General features: G+C 36.4%; 1 protein-coding gene across 1 annotated transcript in view; it reads right to left on the bottom strand.

Moving 5' to 3' along the window:
- The window catches only part of LOC145685409 (trypsin-1-like), a 177,141-nt gene that overhangs the window by 78,998 nt on the left and 79,206 nt on the right, over positions 1-18,937 (bottom strand). Inside the window, exon 4 of the mRNA XM_081757803.1 lies at positions 11,412-11,620. Within this exon, the coding sequence (XP_081613929.1) occupies positions 11,412-11,620 (209 nt within the window). The remainder of the gene's footprint in view (positions 1-11,411; positions 11,621-18,937) is intronic.

The following is an 18,937-nucleotide window of genomic DNA, read 5'->3' on the forward strand; positions in this document are numbered from 1 at the left end:
TGTATTTCTTTTTTAATATGGAATTCATTTATTTCTGAATTTCACTGGAGCTATAAGAAATCAACTGTCAGGCTCCCCACTTTAAATTTTAATCGCTCCCCTACCGCCCCCAATGTAACATTGGGTTTAGCTCTTTTAAATAATTTTTTCAAAATATGGTAGAAATACTAGATTTTTAAATTACCAAACCATGCTAAATAATGACAGGTTAGATATCTGAGAAAGTTATCTTTATCTACCATCTTAATTAGGGGCGGATCCAAATCTTCGGAGGCGATTAGATTATCAGTTTCTCTCTCACCAGTCTTTTGCAGCACATTCGAAAATGATCTCAATGCAAATTTGTTACTGAAGGTACTGTCAATCGATCGATCACATGGTCCAAATTGGTAGCAATTACGAAGACGCCTTATCTCAATACTACACAATAGAACTTGCTTTAAACAATGAAAGCGCAGTTGCCAAAGTATAACTTTGATTCACAAAGATGAACTCCGAGGTTTTGTTAACAGATGAAGTAGGAATTCCTTACACTCTAATGCCACGAAGTTCTCAGGGTTTCTTTGTACAACACTGAGGTTAGGTTATTCGCAAGTTATTGCCAAATTAATATGGAGGGTGTATGTACTTTTTTTTTTTTTGCAGTCCCTTAAAATGTTCTGAAAATAACTTCCATAACTTTTGAAGTTGTGTTTGTCTTAACTTGAACATATGCGTGACGTGGTTTATTATGAACAGGGCAAAAACAACTGTGATAGATTAATTACAAGTAATCCGGTTAGAAACACTGTTGTTTGTATTTTAGTTCCAAAACCGGCCGCCCGCACTCGTTTGCTGGTCAGGTTATAGCACATAAGACATCTTCGTTTTACCAGATTATTAATAACCCATATATGAACACACAACTAATAGGTAACCTATGTTAATTTGTACAGCTTATACATTCATACTTCTAGTACCGCTATGTGCAATATGCAATTTAGGTTTCTACATGTTATTTTGTTTCCTCTATTGTATATTATTTTCAATTTTTGTTTTGAAGTGTTTAACTATGTTTACTTAATTCTTTTTTTATACGGTTAAATCTTTTCTTTTGTCATTGTTGGTAATTTCTTTATATTGGTGCTTTTTTTTAAAAAAAGAATGTATGCATGTGGTTAAGTGCTCGGAGATGGCTGCAGAGCCTTAACTTCGCCACGTAAAAGAAATCATAAATAAATAAATAAAATAAATACTTTTTGAGCGGACATTTCAGTAGAACTTGGGAGATCGTATCATGATCTATGGACAGCTTATTATTTTGAAGTTTTGAACAAGCTAAACTATACACATTTTTTACTCAGCTCTTGAAATTTTGATGGTGAAATTTCGGGAGTTTTCTGCAACAATCGTAACACTGTTCAAACAGTGTTACGATTGTTGTACGTAACATACGCATATATTATGCGTATGTTACGCATACTATATTAAGTGGTAGGTGTGAGTGTCGAGTTTACCTTCACTCTCGTTTACCCATTTTCGGTTGGGTAAGTTACACAATCCTTTAGACTAGTCTTATACATATGGCCGGTCTTTGCACTGAATTGTCAGATACTTCTAACAGTACCAGAATGCTTAGGTTGCTTCCGCTAACAAAGAGCCTTTCATTCTACCCCCTCCCCCAAAGGAAGGTGATGGATTAAGTTAATAGAACTAGACAACACTATTGTCCAATAACCAGACGATATACTGCCTTGTGTTTCCAAGTTCTGCCTACCATCTCTAGAATCCCTAGCGCGTAGAGACCTACCATTTTAGGCAGTGTTTGATCCCGAGCGTTATAAAGCAAACTCACCTTCTCTTTGTAGTGTAAGATCTCGAAGTTTCCGAATCCCATGTTATAAGCACAGCCTTGCAGAGCCCCGACCCAAACTGGGAAATCCGGGCTGACTCTCGGAAGGTTGAATCGCCGTACCGCCTACCTACTTGTTCAACAGTGCCAAAAGGTGCAGTGCAGGGGTCTAACCTCCACTTCCCGGATGCAAGAGCTCGCTTTACTGGCCCATTTGAGAGGTATCCCGAGGATTTCCCTCCCGGTAGGGGTGACAGAGTATAAGGTCCAACCTACCACATTTTACGGAACAGAAACACTGTACATTAACGATACCAATAGGTGATGAAGTACATCTACTCCAGGCAAATATTCTCATTTGGGAGGCACCAATTGCTCTCCGTGGATAGAGTTGCCTCGCAAACATCATGGTGAGATACCAGTACACTTTCGAGCCCAATAGTCCGTGTTAATGACAAGTTTAGGAGGATAGTAACCTCTTATTATACCTTGCCTCCTCCTGTAAGAGTTCCTATCACCGTCTTCACCTATGTCCATTAATCTGTCGACTCAAACTCTATGAGGAAGAACTAAGTACAGAAGACGATGTTTTAATTCTCTCAAGTCCTATATTTGTCAGTTCAAACATTAATAACAGTCTAAGAATTGACGAAAATATATACAGAGTGGATCATTTATCTTGACGCCTTTGTAACTTTCGAACTAACAGATAAGGAAAACGCTGACATTTCCTACCATTCAAACATCAAAAGGGGTTCATTGTTTCACATACTCTTCAATACTGTCAAGTTAATAGCGTTGCCAACACAATATAAAGTTGTAATGGCACTACGTCAGTGGATTATGTATTTAAAATTAACAGTCATTGTCACAAATCTGGGACACTTTTGATTCTTCAGAACTTTCCCCACACAATAAACTCTATCCACACAAGCCCATGTTTCTTTGATTTGTTTTGAACTCATAGTTCACAAAAGGAAATGAAAGTACACTGCTCTGCTTCCATTCAGAAAGTTTGCATTCCTCGGAGTGCCAAACCTTAGCCTTGATCAGAGCTTTACAAAGGACCCTGTATAAGTTCTCGTCAAAAATAAAAGTTCTATTTGCCTTGCTTTTTTGCTGAATTTCTATAGATATAAAGGCAACTCCTCAGGAAAAACATATTTCGACGACACTGATAACGATTTCAAGAAAGTAGATCCAAAATATCGCACATATTTATAATGAAGTATAATGGAAACTACATGTAATATTCGGATTTTTGTATGTACCGTCTACAACTCTGAGATCAATGATTTGCAAATATGATGTGCATCAGAGTACGGGACAAATAATAGGTAGAAACGAAAGTGCTGTTATGTTTCCTTTGGCTGATACAGGGTGTTGAAATTGGGCACCATCTGGTAGTTTAATAGACTGTATGGGAGAGTATTTGGTGGCTGGAAATTGTATTACGTACCATCAGCGCCTCCGAAATTCAGATCAAGATGATGTGGTGTTCCTCCCGAAGGTCCCTCGACAAGGTGAACCCACGATGGTTTGCCATTGCCTACCATGAGATGATGACGTCCGAAGGATGAAACCTACAGTTAAACAAGGGATCCGGACTTCCTCTATCCCCACCGGGAATAGAACCTGGGATCCCTTGATTACAAGGTGAAGTGCTTATCCGTTCATCCACCGGGGACACATTCGTACAAATAAGACCATTGGCATATTATGATATTTAATATTACGAAATAGGCAGGAAAGAAAGCGTTTGGGTCTGTTTCACACACGCACACACACACCGACACATTCATACACAGACACACAAATAAGGTATCGGAAACATAGAAATCAGAAAGTGTGAAATTTTATGCGAATGGACAATATTTTCCTTAGATGTGAATGGCAACACCACGATTAGTTGTCAAAATGTGCCGCAGATCTCCTTATAACCAAAGTTAAATCATGCCTGGATCTTAATTACCGTGTATATCCTTAGTGTCGAGGTGCGAAGCTGGAAAAAGAATAGTTTCATAACGAGCAACACCAAGATACCAAAGAACGGAAGCCACTTGCGAGCAACATCCGAGAACACGAGCTCCACTGAGGCATTTGCAGTATCATCCAAGAATATCGTCGGCTCCTGTTGTTCTGGATCATATTCAATGAAACGTGTGTACTGCAAACTCTGTACACGTTGAGATTGAATTTTAAACCTCAGGATGTGTGGAGTGATATGCAAATGGAACAGTGAAAAACTACCATCAGATTTCATGTGCTCTGCTGCATATGGGTGAGCATTTTGGATTTGACAAATTCCAAGCGTGATTTTGAATAAGTCTTCTTCTGTCAATCGAGGAAAGTCAGTAATTGACGAACCGTCACATGGTTCCCAAATCTTTGCTGAGCGTTTGTCAATATCACTGGATGTCTGAGTTTCTTTTGTAGTTCGTTTGTTTAACGAGAATGTGATAAGATTTTAATACTTTTGTCAGACTTTTCTAGTGCATCATTGGTCAATGGAAGATCAAACTGATTCTCTAAGGCACCTGCAATGAGTAAATACTCGCGTAAGTAGAGAAGAGCCGCAATTGGAACCCTATCCCTAAACATCTTGTACTTAATTTTGAGATGGCCATTTTTTGCTTCTACACACTACTTGCCCTTTGTGACAATACGGGATTAGTTTGCAGCCAGGCAGTCATGCTGCTTCTTTCCCTTTTCTAAAAGACATGGCATTTTCGCAATGATCCCCGCCTCCTCCAACACCGTCATGGAATCTTGGAATTCTCTATCAACCAAAACGCAGTCCCCTGGTTGTAAGAACTGGTTTAAACCATTTGCTGTGACGGTGAAAAATGAGTTTGTAATACTAGCATCAATATTTACGACACCAACATATGGACCAACAATGTCAACAATGTACCCGCTGGGTGTAACAATCATCATGGGTTTCGTTAAAGGACGTCCTTTTTGCACACTATACAGACACCTTTGCAGAGTGTAGTTCGTCGATTTTTCGGTGTAAATGTATGTTCTGTCAAAGACTAAAACCAGCTTGTCATCCTCTACCCCATAAATTTTGCGGGCCCACGCTGGAACCTTGCTCAGAACAAAACGAACAAGATAAATGCTTTGAACCCAATACGGACGGTACAAACTGGCTCATCAATGACTGTCTGACTGATTTAAATGCATTTGACACACTTCCGTGGCATGGATATTCAAATATTGATCCCAGAAAGTCATTACAAAGATCATGCCTGAGATTCATTAACAACATGCCCAGTCTGGTTTCAACGTCTGTAACACTGCTGTTATGTAAGGTGTCACAGAAGCTGCACAGCACAGTCAACTGTTCATTGCTCAATCCCGTGAACACTACTAACTGTTCTTCAGGAATTTCTGCGACGTTTACCTTCATGTGCACAGGCACAGTTGAGTTATCTTCAACGTTGAGATCCAATCCCGACTACCCATTTTTGGTTGTTTCTGCACACATCTCACATAAGAACTTGCCTTTATGTAGTATGTTGTACATAGTACTGTTGACGGACCGAAGCACTGGAATGAGTTACCTTTGCTCCTAGGCATGTAACTAATCGCTTGTAATAACTCACTTCCACACACCGGGCGCTTACTTTGCCCTCTAAACCATAGTTCGCACACGGAACATTGCCGATGTTTACCTGTGCTTCCACTTGAAGCCATTTGTCACACACGTCAGCAAGTTGTATTGAAATGAATAATATGGATTTTGAATTACACGTTTCCACACTGGCGAAACCTACCAGAAAATAACACAAAATAGTACACAACAACAAAGTTCGCATAAATGACGCGAGAAACAGAACAACAAAAGTCACTGGACAAAAGCATGTAGGAATTGCAACTTCTTGCAAGCACAACACACTAACCGATCACCACCTACTTGCAGTCACTAAAATGAGTAAGATACTACATAAATCAACACCTCCACAATGACGCTTCTACTGTATTTCCCTTGATAGAGGCAGCCTCGCAACAGACAGATAGCGAATATGAAGCGAATGTTTGCATATTCACAACCTCAAACGTCCGGATCGGTCAAACAGAACATAATGCCACTGACGTTTTCAACTATTATTTGCCCCTTACCCTGCTGTACATCATAATATGACAATGGTCTTATTTGTGAGAATATGTCCCCTGTGGATGAATGGATAAGCTCTTCACCTTGTACTTAAGGGATCTCAGGTTCGATTCCCTGTGGGGACAGAGGGAGTCTGGATCCCTTGTTAAACTGTAGGTTCCATCCTTCGGACGTCATCATCTCATGGCAGGCAATGGCAAACTATCGTGGGTTCACCTTGCCGAGGGACCTTCGGGTCACAGTCCTGTCTTCGGGAGGAACACCACATCATCTTGATCTGAATTTCGGAGGCACTGATGGTATGTAATACAATTCCCAGCCACCAAATACTCTCCCATACAGTCTATTAAACTACCAGATGGTGCCCAATTTCAACACCCTGTATCAGCCAAAGGAAACATAACACCACTTTCGTTTCCACCTATTATTTGTCCCGTACTCTGATGCACATCATATTTGCAAATCATTGATCTCAGAGTTGTGGACGGTACCTACAAAAATCCGAATATTACATGTAGTTTCCCTTATACTTCATTATAAATATGTGCGATATTTTGGATCTACTTTCTTGAAATCGTTATCAGTGTCGTCGAAATATGTTTTTCCTGAGGAGTTGCCTTTATATCTATAGAAATTCAGCAAAAAAGCGAGGCGAATAGAACTTTTATTTTTGACGAGAACTTACACAGGGTCCTTTCAAGCATTTGTTGAAGAAATTTATCCAATTATTGGAAAGCTATGCAGTTTGAACAGCTTTGAAGAGCCTTCCAGAAATTTTCAATATTCGTTGGCATATGTTCACAGACTGTCCTGTGAAATTCATCCCGCAAAGTTCTCGATGTGTAAGAAATTGAGGCGGTTATTTCATTTTTGTGGTGATGTGAATCTCTACTTTGCAGACATAAATTGGGAGGATGTTTGGGATTATTATCCTGTTACAAATTTACGGATCAAACTCTGAGTTCCTAATGGAATTGCATACTTTACTTAAATGTTATGATACACGTTTTTGTCTATTGTTCCGTTGATTTGAACTAAATCACCAATTTGTTTGCCTGTAAAACTTTCCCACATAGTGACAATGCCTTTTCCGTGTTTTACTGTAAGCATAAATAGTCGGGATGAAAGCGCTTTTTAGAAAGGCGAGGTACAAACATCTGGCTTTTGGAATTGAAAAGTTAAAATTTAGATTTGTCCGACAAGTATATCCTCTTCCAGTGTTCATCTCTGCATTCCTTATATTTTTGCCGAAGAATACCATTTAGCAATTTGCAATTTCTTTTCTGCTGCCGCACACAAAGACAAAAGTATGCACGCTTTGGGCCACCGTCCTATCTGGCACCGATTGGGAATGGTTCTTTCGTAGTTCTGTTACTATTTTTGAAGTGGTAAAACGTCTATTCGGTTCGCTTGTAATCCTGATGGATTTGGCCTAACGAGACGTTCTTATTTCTGGATAACAAGTTTGTTTCTGTGCAACATTTCTCATAGTCTTTCAAAAGTCCGACGCATTGCATCGACTGATATCTGCAACTACTGAGCGATTTTCCGCGGTTAAAAGCCCTTCTCTGTTAAAATAACAACTTAAGCACGATATTTGACAGTTAATGTACCGTTTTTCTTTCTCATTTTATAGTGCTTGCACGTTATTCACACCATTTTACTGGTCTACGCGAACGAAAACGGCACAATTGAATACCACGTATTGGCACCCAAATTTACCCATATAGGACAGTTTCAATAGTGCACATACAACTATTTATGGAGTAAATTTTGCAAGTCATGATAAGAGTTCGTACAAATACCGCTAGATGTTGAAACATTGCATCTACAGACAAAGCGTGACTTAGTTACCTGTTCGTAGTTATATGTTTACTATAAAGTAGTTTTCCTCAATAAACCTGTCTCAATGTAAACAGGATCACGCATTTTTGCATTTTTATATGAATAATGTTTATTTTATAAAACAAGATCAAAAAACAGAGCTTTGTATGGACACGATGAGCCTTCTGCAAAGTCGTTTTGACGCATGATTAGAATCATACTAAACCTGACTACTGCAGGAAACATATGTTAATCCAACTCTTTAGTATGGCACTAATCACAGGTCAGAACGACTCTCTATACGTCCCAATGTATTTTATTTGAAAAATTCTGAAAAGCCAGTAGTATGCTCAGACATTGGCAATAACGGTACATTTTAAACGAAAACTTACAATTTGACACTATTTAGTGTTGCAGGTTAAGGAGGCTGCACTGAACAGCAATACAACTTTATGAGCTTCTACAGTAGTGATAACGCAAATAAGGTAGATGGGCAATGCATGTCTAAAGTAATGTAGTGTCACGTACTATGGTGATTATACAACGTTGTATGACAGATTTCGATCAAACAGGAACGAAGATATACGAGATTGAAAATTTGAATTCTTCAAGAGACTTTATTTCGAAAGTGCTCAGATAAGCATCATATCCATCAAGATAGATGGTTTTCAATGGATCAAAATGGCATGAAGATCAAAATGCGCGTGCACAGGGACTGCTCTGTAATCAGAAACCACAAGTCAAGTACTTTCCCAATTTAATACAAAAATAATAATTAATGAAACAATAAATCACGGACATTTATTCCTGTATAAGAATGTGAATCGACCAAACAAAAGAACAAAAGTTTTAGTTGTTTTGATATGGAGTCTGCAACTCTGATATCCATGAGAAATTTGGCAACATACTGAAAGTAACGATGCTTAAAGTCCATGTGTTGTGGCTTGGCTGTTTCTCATGTTAATCTGCCTCAGAGAAGAGCCCTTTAAACGCCTGCCCTTACTTACAAGATAATCACAGGTCGAGAAGGGAGGTAATAATACCCTAAGTCATTCTTACCGTCAAATCGGGATTTTTCTTTGATGTATTTTTTGATATGGTATGATTTTCTGTTCTAACATTTCCAGTAAATGGAAATTCAAGAGGGTATTATTGCCCGCTTGTCATGGTATTTCCTTGATATCTTTTGATACAGAATGAATTTACGCTGAAGCATTTAGTATAAATGGTACTTCGAGCTGATAATAATACCCTAAGAAAATAATACCGCTATCAAGGTTTTAGATATAGTCATCTTGCTCAAAGTGAGTGCGTCTGCTAACCGATAACACGGAATTGTACCAATTTATAATCTAACATTTGACATTGTCTTTGAAGTAAGCGTAAAGTGATAGGGGTATTGATTTCCTAGTAAAATTTTACTTTCCTATCAACTTTCCATATATCGAGCAATCTTGCCCAAAGTAAATGAACCTGTTGAGAAATAACACGGAATGGTATGAATTTTTAATCTAACATTTGATTTTGTCTTTGAAGTAAAGGTGAACAAACAGGAGGTATTAATTTCCTAGGATATAATTTTCCTATAAGTTTTCGGATATAAAGTTATCTTGTCCAAAGTAGGTGCATCTAGTAATAGGTAACACAAAATGGTATCAATTTACAATGTAAAGTTTGTCTTTGTCTTTGAAGTAAGAAGAAATTGATAGGGAGGTATTAATTTCCTATGGTATTATTGGCCCCTCATCGGAGTGTTTCTTTAATGTATCTTTTGATATTTTCTGATTTTATGTTCAGACATTTCTAATAAATGGGAATTCGAGGAGGTAACAATTCCCCAGGATATTGTTACCCCCTTCGTCGGAGTGTTACCTTGGGAATCTTTTGAAAGAGAATGGTTTTACGTTCAAACATTTCGAATAAATGGAGTTTCTAGGGGAAAATAATTTCCTAAAGTATTATTACCTACATGGTCGGGGGTTTTTCTTTGATATGTCTTTTGATATGGTATGACTTTACGTTGAAGCATTTCAAACAAATAGTAAATCCATGCAGCAATAATTCCCTAGGATATTATTATTTGCTCGCTGAAACGTGTCTTGGATCTATCTTTTGATATGATACAACTTTTTTTATTTCAATCACTTTAAGTAAATGAAGGTTCGAGGAGGTAAAAATTGCCTAGGGCATTAATACCCCCGATAACAATTCCTAAGTTACTCTGCTACGCCGGCATTGTATTCACAGCAATTGGATATCCAAACCGTTCTGGAGATATGAAAAACATTGGTTAAAATGGCCTAACTCCTTCAAATGGTATAATTGTGGATACTTTCTAAACAATTGTTCTTTTTTAGTTATATAACACTAGAGCAATAATTTTTGCTAGTTGGAATTACAAAAAATTCTCCAAACTGCATAATTTTAAACTGTGTTGCAAACTTTGAAAGAATTTACCATATTCCGGAACGGATTAAGATATCAAATTGGTGCAAACGACATTATTATCTTCACATTCAATCCGAATCATCCATGTGATTGAATGTGGTAGTTATTAAAGTAGTTTCCCGAAAAAAGTAAACTTTTCTGAAAAAAGTTAAATTCTTAATTGTTTGGAACTTTAAGCATATTTATTCCAAATACATAATATCTTAACCATAGTATTTGATACTATGATACTTTCGATGTGCATTATCTTGTCCGACTCATTCACAATATTAGTGTTATAGAAGCCTACGAAGTTCAGCTTTTTTCACGTTTGTGATATTGTAGAGTTCTTAGTTTGCAACATTGAATAATAAGTGTAATATGATAAGTTTCCGTTTAAAATGTATATTTGAAATACTATGCATTGAGAAAAAATGTAGGTGTCGTACTTAAAAAGATAGGTTACTTGCGTAATTTCTATAGTTTTTGGACTTATGCACAGGAGACGTATAAATGAAAACGCATGTTTTATAATACAATTTTTAGTAAACGGCATAAATTATGTAGTTGCTCGGTATGAATGAAGTCTCCGCCATTCCCCATTCACGTTCTTATTAGATCACAATATTCAAAGATAAATGAGTTATCATTTAAAATATTGTACAGAACAACGAAATTATGTAACATTTGCCTTATTATCTTGTGAATAACATGTCCAATAAGTGCAGTTTACTGAATATTAAAGAAAAATATTTTCTCCTTAATTTATAAGAAATTATCTTCTTAAGTTCGTTCACAAGATATTAACAAGCTATAAGACTTACAACTAAAAACTCTGAAATAATATTCCCGCAGAGGAAATAGCCCATACCCAGAAAATCTTAGTTTTTGCCTATTCAGTTTAATCAAGAGAGTTATTACCTCCAACTCAACACACTTTTCCTTTTTGTACTATTTCCCATCTGCTCTGAAAAAGAAAAAAAACACCCCAGAAGATATCAACAAACTAAATTTTGTAGACGGACTTATCCTTAAAAGCGAAACATTGATTGTTGATACAACACGATTTGTTTCACACAACTTAACGCAACTGGTGAAAAGTAATACCTGTCAAATACTAAGTATACTTTATAAGCAATACTACTGTTGACAGCACTATTGTAATATTGTCGTTTACAACAATCGCTAATGAACAAACCTGTAGCTCACCTGGTTTCGGCAAGCATATCGGTCGAACTCTTTTGGTAAAGTTGAGAGGCTTTCTCAATTTCAGGAGGGCTATGTCATGGTTGAGCGAATTGCCATCAAAATGTTTGTAGCTGATAATTTTAGCAACTCCTCTGGAAACGGTAGGAACTTCAGTGTTGGAGGATTGGTCATGATCTCCTAACACCACACGAAATCTCGATCGTTTAAATCTGAAACAGAATGATATGTGTTTCAATTGCATAAAGATTACAAATACAAGTTACTTGCCAGAATTTTAGGTAATTTAAATATCCCAGGTAAACTGATCGTAAAGAATCAATTATGAACTACAGAACTAAGAATTTTGGAGCCTACTTCTAATTTCAAATTTAGGCAATTATACTAATCATATATTTTTCTTAACCCTAGGAACATCAAGGTATTTTTGGGTTACATTGAACACCAACTGGGGGCGGGGGGCTCTGAGGCCCACAGCATAAAATTTATTATTTCTGACGGAAAACAATTTATCTTGTCTTGTATGAGCTTGGGACGTCTAAGACATCATATAGTTTTGTTCTCTATTATTAATTGGTTTCTAAGTACAGTGCTGACAACTATATGTCTGTAGTTGTTTAAGTTACCATTTTTTATTTATGTCAGTAACTATGACCTATTTATTTTATTTGTTTGTGCAGAAAAACTGTCAAACAGATCAATAGCGACTAAATACAGTGTAGTAAGTGTAGAAAGGCGGCTTCTTAAAGAATTTTGGTGGTGGGGCAGTAAAGTGGGGTAAAATGGGGTAAAATGGGGAAGAGTGGGGTGTACGTCAGTATTCCAATGAATTCAGAATTAATCTTTTATAATTCCATCCCAGTCAGGCCCGTGCTGGGAAACTAAAGAGGGCAGTGGACAAGCCTATTGAAAGGGCGCCCATACAAACGAGAATACTTATATATATATACAGCATGGTGCCGAAACACTGTATATATATAAACACACATAGGGCGAAAACCGCGTCGTTTATATGCTATAGGCTGCCAAAAGCGTGGGAAAACAAACTTTAGAGTTAAATATTTCACAAACTCTTGAGCGTAGACGTGATGCGGCATGGTATCGTCAAAGGATCCTATCCTGTTCTATCCAAATTTGCAGTTTTCAGATTTGTGCAATGACGGCGCAAGGGATTCCCCAAAGGACATTGGGGGTTCCCGGACATTTTATAATGCAAATTGAGTGGACAAGAGTATGTAAAAGACGTACCATTGCCTAGAAATAATACTACGGGGCAGATCAGTACTCATACACGCAGATTAAACGATGGCGGAAGAGGTAATATTCACTGTGCGTGGTTGCATACCTTCTGAAAAAGTACTAGTGGAAACGTTGTACAGACAGCGACAGTAATAAGTGGAGGTTGGATACCTAAGAAATGATAGCTTTTTCCAGTAGCAGAATAGTTTCACTGTATGTCTGATAGTTGGACAACCAACATGACAGCAAATACATGCCCGAAAACATAACATGCCAGGATATTCGTCCATTTGGAGGAAAAAGTATTACTATCTGAGAGCATCACTTAGAGAAACAACCACGAGATAAATCTGCAGAAATTCCATTCACTTTAAGATCAAAGAGATAGGAATTAATGCAAAGGAAACGAAAAGAATAATACGCATCATGCAGAGACCGAAAAAGTATGGACAGCTAAACAAAATGAGAAAAGAAGGCAAGGAAAGAGCAAAAGAAATGGGAATAAATTAAATTTTAACACTTAAGCTTAAACAGTGTCCGTCTTTCCTCCTGCCCCCTGTATCCGTCCTGGTTTTTCTCCCTTCATAGGATAAATCTCATTCAGCATCAAACGCGAACATCATTTATAGTGTTTAATTCCTTGAAAAAAGTTAACTCAATCCAGGCTGAGACTCAAACCCCGGACCCTTAGAATGACAGTCAGACGCTGTAACCACTTACCTATACAGCTATAGCATCTGCGTTTATAAGCCAGCCATTATCCGCGCTGTTATCAAACGTCTTAAATCAATCATTGTCGGGAGTTACCCGAGTTACACTTGAAGTTTGAATTTTATTTACGGCCTTTAGCCATCTACGGCAACAGGCCCAATGTTTTCATTAAAAGCAATTTGTTCTGTAGATTAAAATCAAGAATAACTTAATCTATACTCTTAATTATTGTTGTCAATATATATATATATATATATATATATATATATATATATATATATATTTAGAGAGAGAGAGAGAGAGAGATAGGTATATAAACATCGGATTAATGGGGGTTAAAAGAGTGATTTCGTAACCTCGAAATGGGTCTTCAACACTGTGATCGCACCACTACTGACATCTGGTAGCGGTGTTACGTAACACACATTAGAAATAAAGCTTCGAAACGATAAGTTGCACGTTGTGCCGTGGATAAGTCGGTAAGGTGTCTGCTTCTTGGGTAGGCAACTCGAGTTCGAGTCTCGAATACAGCCAATCACTTTTTCCTTCAAAATTCATTTCTATATTTGTATATATGTTATTAATAATTGCTTTCTTGCGTTTTTTGTAAATTATCTTTAATTAGTGAAGTTTCAGTAAAATCAAGAAGGTTAAAATATATATATGTGATTGTTTTATCCGTATGTACAGTCCAGAGATAGAACGGGTCGGGGAACCGCGGGTCAACAGAACGTGACCCACTGTAACCCCAGACCCACCAGGACCCACTCTGACTTAACAACGTATTACGACCCACAGACTCATTCTGCTCAGTGCATTGTAGAAAGCTTCTGAACACTAGTGAATTTGTCTACTTTCAAGGCATCCTTTTTGTTTTCGTTTGTTTCTATTGACAAAAGAACTTCAGGCAATTTTAGATATTGATATTTGCAATTGTAATAATTGCAATAGGACTTATTTGAGACGCAGCCTGTGATTTCGTAGAGGAGCTAACTACTGGGAAAAATGTTTGAATCATGTGTAATATATGAATTATTATTTAAAAAATTCAATGTGACTATGTGTGCATGATCATCATATCCAAATTGCAAAGTCAAATGAAATGATTTTTGGTATATACTTAAGCCTCAATCTCAACTAGAAAGTTATCATACATGTATCGGTTTCATTATATTACATATTCTAAGAGGTTCCGAATATTTGCGAAAAATTTAGTATCTCGCAAGCCGTTCAAGTTGGAGAGCTGATATTCAGTATATTAATTCTTTATCTAATATAAATAAACTAAAGAGTTTGTTTGTGTGTTTGTCTGTATGTCTGTCTGTCTGTCTGTCTGTGTGCGGCCTGGGAACCAGACGAGTGGACCGAGAGTTACCAAATTTTGGTCAGGGGTACCTATCCCAGGCCCCAAATCAAGACGAAGCCGTTTTTTCAAATTTTGAACCAGGGGGGTCTCAGGGGGCTTTTACTGGAACCGGCTTGGGAACCAGAAAAATAGACCGAGAGTTACCAAATTTTAGTTACAAATACCTTGGTCCACGCTCCAAATCAAAGTTAAACGTTTTTCTCAAAATTCAAACCAGGGGGTCTCAGGAGGGCGTTTATCTAGACATGTAAAAGTAGTAGAAAATTTCCGATATTAGTGTCGAATTCATAGTTCTCGCGGTCGTTGAAATCAATAATGAAGCTCCTCTCGCAATAAACTTCCAAATTCACGCTATTCGGCTCCTTGCCAGGGGGGGGCTAAAGTATCGAAACATATAAAAGTAATCCAAAATGACCATTATTAGTGTCAAATCCTTTGCTTTTCACGGTCGCTGAGATGAATGGTGATTCTTCCAGAGGCGTTGACTTCTAAATACAACTCCCATCGCCTGGGGACCAGAGACGTTCTTTTTAAATTTCAAACAGGGGTGTCTCAGGGCGCGTTTACAGTGATATGTAAAAGTAGTAGAAAATTACCGATATTTTATCGTTTCGTTGTTCAGTTTGTTTATATAGATATTTTATCTGACCCTTGCGAAAAGTGGGTATTTCAGCTAGTTATTAATAAATGCAAGATATAAATTATTAATAATATACAGGGTGGACCACAAATAGGTATACAGTACCGTACTGATCAGCTCATTGCACTTTATATAATTTCTTATTGTTATCCATCAGGTAGACTTAGTTTTTATATTATTTGTTTTAATGTGTTTTTACTTACATTTTGAGCTCAGAAGAACCAAAGCAAGTAAACTCATAAACTAGAATGTTATAGTTGATCAATGCAGAGGTGTATGCCTACTTTTGGACTACTTAAACAGATAGGAATATATCTTAAAAGGAAGAGACGAAAGTGTAAACATACATAATCGTACTTGACTTTATATAATCTTAAACCGCGGTCACTAATCTAAGATAATGTAGGAAAAATTGCAAGAAAGAAAGTAATAATAATAAATATGACCAATTGCAAATGTGGACAATTTCCTGAAGTTCTTTCTTCAACCAATTGACTATGAAAAAAGAAGAAACAGAAACAAATGAAAAAAGAAGAAAAAATGTAGGCCCTGAAAGTAAAACGTAGATAATTTCATCATTCCTCAGAAGAATTGGTCTACAATGCACTGAGCAGAATGGGTCGGTAAGTCAGAGTGGATCGGTGTGTTTTGAAGCTTTATTTATATTGCGTGTGTTACGTAACAACGCTACCAGATGTCAGTACTGTTGCGACGACTTTCTTCAATATCCGTTTCGTAAATTTCAGAAATAACTCTTATAATCCTCAATGAATCCGATATATATATTTATATATATATATATATATATATATATATATATATATATATATATATATATATAAAATATGTTGACAACAGTAAGTAAGAGTATAGATTAATTTATTCTTGATTTTAATCGACAGAACAAGAACAAATGCTTTTAATGAAAATATGGGGCCTGTTGCCGTAGATGGCTAAAGGTCGTAAATAAAATTCAAACTTCAAGTGTAACTGGGGTAACTCACGAGGAAAACAATCCCGAGATAAATCTGCAGAAATTCCATTTACTTTAAGTTCTAAGAGATAGGAATTAATGCAAAGACAACGAAAATAACAATACGCATCATCGAGATCGAAAAAGTACGTAAAGCTAAACAAAATGAGAAAAGAAGGAAAGAGGGGAAGGAAAGAGCAAAAGACATTGGAATAAATCAAATTTTAACATTTAAGAATAAACAATGCCCGTCTTTCCCCTTTATTTGTCTTGGTTTTAATTCCTTCATAGGATAAATCTCTTTCAGTATCAAACGCGATCATTTATAGTGTTTAATTCCTTGTAAAAATGTAACAGTCTGGTCGGAGACTCGAACTGAGGACCCACAGAATGACAGTTACACATGCTGTCCACTTAGCTACAGAGACCATATCAAGTATGCTTTTAAATCAGGCATTACACACGCTATAATCAAACGTGTTGTTAAATTAGCCACTGTCTGCGGTCCACCCCAGTTCCATTTGAAGTTTAAATTTTATTTACGGCATATAGCCATCTATGGGTAGGAGTCCCCTTGCTATCATTTGTTATGTAGATTAAAAAATGAAGAAAGAATTAATCTGTACTCTTGGGAGCCTACTAGTGCACCAACATACATACATACATACATACATACATACATATATATATTTACATCAGCTAATGCTTATGACAACAAACACTATTCGAAGCTTTCTTGCACCCACTGGAAAACGTGAAGTATATTGATATTTATTTGCATATATTGTTCTTGTAGACTGTTCCCATAATGCCCACCGACTTCGATTTTACGAAATTTGAGAAATAAATTTCACTTTTTATTTATTGGTCAATTTGGAGGCATTTTGTTATACTACCATTAAGAAACCCACATACATCATATTACGAATCAATCATTATGGAACAATCTCATGTGCGACACGCAGCAGTGGTACCAATCTTTGAAAGTTTCATTTACAACTTCTTTCCTTTTTCTTTTTTCACTGATTTTGTGAGTAATGGTGCATTCAGTATAAAGGTACTACTATGAGCAAAATAAATGACGCGTCTCTTTATTTTGAAGTTTTTTGAAAATATCCCCGTTTTCTTTATATGTTCGAAATTTCGGAAGGTTTCCCCAGCAGGACAGGTTAATAACAAACCCGTTTTTAATATTTGTGTTAGATATTAGCTTAAAATAAAGAAATTAGAAGCAAAAAACATTAAATCGACAGAAATCTCTAGAATTACCAACTCTGCTAAAGTGGGAAATTTTCAAGAACGCGAGGGAATTCTGCAGTTCAACACGAAGCAGCGACATCTATGCCATTGAGAGAAACGTGGATTAGATCTACAAGCGAAAATTTTAACGAAGTATTTCTAATATGTCTTATTATATGCATTATCAGCGAACTCCAAATATATGAATCTATGCTAAATATTAACGTATAGATAGAGCAAATAGTGGAAATTATCCATGGAAAAGGACGAATTGGTAGCACAATCGTAATGAAAAATCGTCTTTACTGTAGAACAGGTTCAGTCCACGTAAGAAAACAAATAGCTCAGTTAGATAAAGCAACGAGTCTGTATTCCAAAGGTAGTGGGTTCGAATCCCATGGAAGTGTTGTTGTCATTTTTATCACTGTTTTATTTTATTTATTTTTTATTTGGGAAAAAATCAAATTGTAACATATGTGTAAAACTCATGACGATACCCAAAAAAGAGAAAATATCGTTATCGCATTTGCATTAGTGTCTCTAATTTTTGTTTGCAAACAGTTTCGTAATTATTTCCCCTGTGCTCACTGCTCACTACATGCTCACTGATGCATAACGAATGTTTTTCAGTAAATGTTAATTCTAATTTGGAGAATTTTATAAAGTTTCACAATGTTTCTCACTAGATAGTCTTCTATCTACGGGTTTGGATATTTTGAGAACAGATTTCCCTATTAAATGTTTAATTTTCCCTATAAATATTTGTCTTAAATTGAAATTGTTTTGAATTTACTACATAAGGAAAGTTGCCCGAAGGAGAAGAACTCAAGTAATTGATATTCTACGTAAAAGCAACCTATTGTAGAATGATGATGCTTCTTACCTTCAGCACATAATCTTAACGTTAGAGAGTCAGACAGAGAAAAATCCTGTTTTTTCCTCCCCTATGACCACTCATCTTAAAGCTCTTTATGTAATGATTCGTGTCATTCATATGTATTATTGTTATTATTATTATTATTATTATTATTATTATTATTATTATTATTATTATTATTATTATTATTATTATTATTAATAATATTATTATTATTATTATTATTATTATTATTATTATTCCTGAATATGCCACCCCTACATAATGTAGTAACTTTAGATATCTTAGTTTAAAGTGCTTTCTTTAGTAATAATTCGAGCAACCGCGTCACAAAATTTAAAATGTATGAGGGGCCACGACGTTTTATTTCCCCCCTCTCTTTTCAGCACCCTCCAACAGAAAGTATATAATTTCTGAGAAGCAGGGCAGACAAAATCAATAAGAAATATATTTACAGCATCCTTTCCTCCTTCGTGAATGGAAT

Source organism: Thermobia domestica, chromosome 5 (genome assembly GCF_964235325.1).
Source record: "Thermobia domestica chromosome 5, izTheDome1.hap1.1, whole genome shotgun sequence".
Classification (NCBI taxonomy): Eukaryota; Metazoa; Arthropoda; class Insecta; order Zygentoma; family Lepismatidae; genus Thermobia; species Thermobia domestica.